General features: G+C 43.1%; 1 protein-coding gene across 1 annotated transcript; it reads left to right on the top strand.

Annotated features, from left to right (window-relative positions):
- The first annotated feature begins 397 nt into the window (after positions 1 to 397).
- On the top strand, positions 398 to 3,920 carry LOC120670052 (auxin-responsive protein IAA21-like). Its single transcript, XM_039950032.1, has 5 exons — positions 398 to 827; positions 1,630 to 1,820; positions 2,427 to 2,568; positions 3,197 to 3,258; positions 3,570 to 3,920. Exons 1-5 carry the CDS (start codon positions 562 to 564, stop codon positions 3,605 to 3,607), a joined length of 699 nt encoding a protein of 232 aa, XP_039805966.1. The 5' UTR covers positions 398 to 561; the 3' UTR covers positions 3,608 to 3,920.
- Positions 3,921 to 4,942: the final 1,022 nt, after the last annotated feature.

The following is a 4,942-nucleotide window of genomic DNA, read 5'->3' as shown; positions in this document are numbered from 1 at the left end:
ATTTGTTTCGGCTGCAGATCGTAGAAAACAAATAGTAAAGGCTAGAAATTTCGCATTCTAGCGGTCTAGCCGTTTGCTTCATATTGGAATTGTGCAACTATTACAATCTTGAAATTGCAAACTGAAAAAAAAACAGTCCGAAAAAAGCACCATACTGCGTAGTAGAATCTTCAACATTTGACGTGTCGAATAAAAAAACAATTAGACAGCACTGCTAGTAGCTTCAGTGGCACACTGTCAATTCGGAACATTTCTAATTTCCTATCGCCTTTGATTCTTGCACTGCTCTACCTCCCAATGCCGGAGATTGAAGAGGACAAAAACATAAGCATAATCTAAGCCTGCAATTAAGCACAGTTACTTGGACTTCTATGTAAAGGCACCCCACCTCCTTGGCCTTGTCCTCTGCCTCCTCCCTCTCCCCAGTCCCCACTCGCGAACTCACGAGCTCAGCAGCAGCGCCCAAAGACAAACCTCGAGCCCATCCCTCCTCTTGACACCTCACTCCCCCAAGAACCCAGTATTCCAGGAGTTGGTGATGCTCGTGGAGTTTGGCTAGACATGGCGCCTCCACAGGAGCGGGATTACATCGGGCTGTCGCCGGCGACGGCGGCCACCGAGCTGCGTCTGGGGCTGCCGGGCACGGAAGAGGCGGAGGGCCGCAACGCGGTGGCGGGGACGCCGCTCACCCTCGAGCTGCTTCCCAAGGGCGGGGCCAAGCGCGGATTCGCGGACGCCATCGTGCGGCGGGACGCGGCTGCAACAGGCAAGGCGCCGGCGGACGACGAGGAGGTGGACAAGAAGAAGGCGCAGGCTCCGACGGCAAAGTACGTCTACCACACTCTCGGATTGCTGTGCGTGGATTGTGGATTTGCGGATTGGTGGTCTGGTGCTGGCAGTTTAAGCTCTTCTGTTTCCTTGTTCCAAAAAAAATCTTTTTTTATTGGGTTTCTTAGTGCTAGTTGAATTCTTGTTCTTTTTTATACAAATATGGAAGTTGCGCCATCCTCGATGTTCTTGGCGTGTTTTTCTATGCAACGTGCCGTTTTATTTGCTTGATTTGTTTTTTTTGTGTGTGATCTGTCTCCGGCTTTTTTTCCCTTGCAAACAAATAAACAATCATGCAGCTCCGGAACAAAAATATATTTTTCACTATTTTCTGATTGATAATGAACAATCCTGGTGAATTTAGTTATTTATGTTACAGAAAAAAAATCAAGAAAAAGGCTGGCGGTTCATGTGTGCAATAAGAGATTTCCCCTCTATATAACTAAACAAAGAAGAACATTGTACGGAAAAGATAACCTGTCATTCCTCTGAAAAAGCGGACAAGGCTTTCTTCAGTTCTTCTGTTGTGAAAATAATTACTTTTGTGTCTGTTGTCAATTTGCTTGGTGCCAGTGTACCAGAGTCCCTGAACCTGAAACAAGGAAGTAAGCGAGTGTACAAATAGCCTGCTTCTCCTTTATGCTCTGTGATTAGTATTTGGGAACGTCTGCCTGCTCCGTACTTTCAGGTTCATTTATCCGGCAACTATTTGCAGCTGAAGCTGTGCTGTGGTTTTTTAATAGTTTTGTGCAAATTAGAGCAATATTTGGTGGATGCTGACTTTTCGAATAACTGTAACAGGGCACAGGTGGTAGGATGGCCACCAATCCGCAGCTACAGAAAGAACACCATGGCGATGAACCAGGATTGCCTCTATGTCAAGGTTAGCATGGATGGTGCGCCATACCTCAGGAAGGTGGACCTTAAGATGTACAGCAACTACAAAGAGCTCTCACTGGCGCTGGAGAAAATGTTCAGCTCCTTTACTGTTGGTGAGTTCTTGGGTTGGCTCTGATCTTTATTAACTGATTCTTTTTCTATGAATTGTTGCTTCAAGATCTGCAGTGTTTACAGTACATGTAAATCTACTACCCATATGTACCACGTTTCCACATGATACCTATTATACAATGATGTTATCTTTAGCTTTTTATACTGTAGTTCTGCCGTATAACTATTCCTCAAATTTACAATGAACAAGGACCAGTGTTTCTATTGAACATCAATTGATGCTTCTATTTTCTTAGTTCCGTCTAGTCCTGACATCAATATCTCTTGCATTATGTATCAGCAGAAGAGCTATTAGAGTATTAATACCTTCTATCATCTTCCATGGCTTGTAACGACGCTGTATGCGGAAAGCATTTTGTTTGGATCATCCCCTTTCATCCAAAAACAGAATCTATATTTGGCGTGCACAATGGTGCTTCATGCGTTTTGTGCTCAACTGCAGTTTGTTAGGAATGCCCTTGTTGTTGTATTTGAGATGCGCGGAGTGTGGCAATGTTGTTTGTTTGTTCATCCATGTTGGTTACAAGAATGAACTGGAGGGTTTTTCTATGGTGGAGCAGTACTTGAATTTGTATCTATTCCTGCAGGTGATATTGAATCTAACGGGAAATCAGGAAGAGAAGGATTATCTGATTGCCGACTAATGGATCATAAAAATGGCACTGAACTTGTGCTCACATATAAGGACAAGGATGGAGATTGGATGCTTGTTGGTGATGTCCCGTGGAGGTGAGTGATTTCCTTAGCCCAAATTTTATTAATTTATTAACTAGGAGAACTAGCAATGTGGATGGATTTGAGCTGTATTTTAAAAAAAAAAACAATGCTTGGATGAAACCTTTTATCATCATCAGCATGTATCCTTGTCTTAAATAGTTAAATATATTGATGTAACTTTTTCTTATAGTGGATTGGAAAATTTAGTATGCTCTGTTTACTGCTTTGGGTTTTCATTTTTGAAGTTCTTCGTTTGAGGGTGTTGATATGCTGCTCTTAGTCCTGTCTAAGTTCTATAGGGTAGATTTTGTAGATCACTTTTCATCAGCATGTATTATTGTCCCTAAAGGAAATGGGAGAGATTAATGGTTTCAATTAATAAAGTAAAACTGTAAAAATGCTACAGGGAGCTCAATTTGAACCTGTTGAATCCCTATCTGTTGGGGGAGTGGTGGAGGTTATCCTCTCCCTCAACACCCTTGTTATTCTACATTTTCCATAGGCCTACACAGGGTGCAAGTTACTTCCCCAGCAACATTTTGCATATTCCGATGAGCTTTTGACTTGAACCAAGGGTGCAAGAACTGTGTTGTCCTCGAAAATAAAGCTGCTTCATTTCTGAAATTTTTCTGTATTGCAGAATGTTCACGGGCAGCTGTAGAAGGCTCAGGATCATGAAGGGCTCAGATGCAGTGGGCCTTGGTAAGTACAAGTAATATGTGGTTGAATATGGATGTGTTGCTATTGCTAGTGTTCATGCCTTTTTCTGTGGCGGCATATCAGGGAATCTCTTGCTTGCACTTCTGCAGTCTGCACTGGTGCACCTTGTATAAGCTTCTCTATAAAATTATTAGGAATTCCAGTTTGCTTGAACTAGGTCTGGTCTATTCCATTGCATATACTGTGCACGTGAACATGTGTTCACCTTGCTTTCTGGTCATGAATCAGGAAGCGAGTCTCTGTTCTTCACTTGTTTCATGTGCGTAATCCGATAGTTTACTTAATATTTGCAGCACCCAGAGCCACTGAGAAGAGCAAGAACGGTAACTAGGAAAAGGATGAATGCGCTCTACTCCCTACAGCCTCATCCTACTCTTACCTGTAAGGTCTCATTCTCAAACCCGCAAGGTTAAAGGACTTAACATGTGAGAAGGGGATTACTTATATCAATATGTACACCTATGGTTTTTGTTTTGCCCCCCTTATTTTGCTTTTTTTTTGTTTGGACTCAGATATGTTAGATTGCAAACATAAGATGTGTGAGTATGTCTATGTCTGTCACCGTGTATTGTGTTTTCTGTTGTAAATGGTTGTTATGCTGTAAGTTGCCAACTGTTTTTGGAGTGCTGCTTTGTGTTTGCTAACTTCCCGCATGATCCAGCATCTGTTTGTTTTGCGAAACCCTCTCGGTGGCTCGAAGGGCCGCATTACTGTATGGGCATTCTTTGTAACCTGATGATCATTCTGGTCCCTTAGCTGTTCTCGCAGAACTGTCAAATCCTGATAATTCAGCAGTTAGGAGATCACATCAGGCTGTCATAAATCTTCTGTTCCTATTCCAAGCCATTGCACCTGCTCAGTTGCTAGCATCAGTTACTGGCTCTGTGCATCCAATGCCTTACCAAATGAGCTGGTCCAGAACTCCAGAGTCCCTCTTTTGGTGTCCGGTCCATTCCAGTCTCTATGCAGCATGCACTGGAAGTCTGCAAGCGTGGTGCACAGCCTATTGTCAATAGTGGCCCTCAATCAGTGCTTGTGTTAGTGGGGGCCTCCCCCCAATCTGTTATCCTTTTCCAGGTGTCATGATACTGTCTTTGGAAAGCAGGGGGTAGGCTTCCCTGCAATCATTCATCCAGCATCAAGTAAAGCAGGAGGTGGTGGTGGAAGGAAACTGAATAAAATTCAGTGAGGGTTGTTCTTGTCACCGCCGCGAATTCGGGCTTTTTTGTTTCTCCTTGCAGGACTCTTGATGTGCATACAACGAACATGAATGTTTCTATACCGATGCTTTGACTTGGTTTATCACATAGATCATTCATTCAGAGGCTTTATGATTATCTTTAGCAGTGTGGCTCGGTGGTTGGCACTGTGGTTTTAATTTGTTGGCTCATAACTGCATTGCATATTCTTATATGTAAAGAAGAACTGCATTTGCATATTGTGCTGTTGCTTAAGATATGGATGGCTGTCCTTTCATGCGGAGACACAGGAGATGCTGATGCCCCCTGTCTTGCTTGTGCTGCCACTGTCCTACCTAGTCATGCTTCCTGCATGCTGCCATTGGCTAATTTGTTTGTGATAGGGGAGAAAGAAGAAAAAAAACTAGATTATTAAAAGAAAAAAAAGGAAGCGATATGTTCTGATTCCTCAGCAACTGAGCTCCAAC

Source organism: Panicum virgatum, chromosome 4N (genome assembly GCF_016808335.1).
Source record: "Panicum virgatum strain AP13 chromosome 4N, P.virgatum_v5, whole genome shotgun sequence".
NCBI classification, from domain to species: domain Eukaryota; kingdom Viridiplantae; phylum Streptophyta; class Magnoliopsida; order Poales; family Poaceae; genus Panicum; species Panicum virgatum.
Note: the sequence above shows the minus strand (reverse complement) of the source record. Positions and strands in the feature narration are given on the sequence as shown.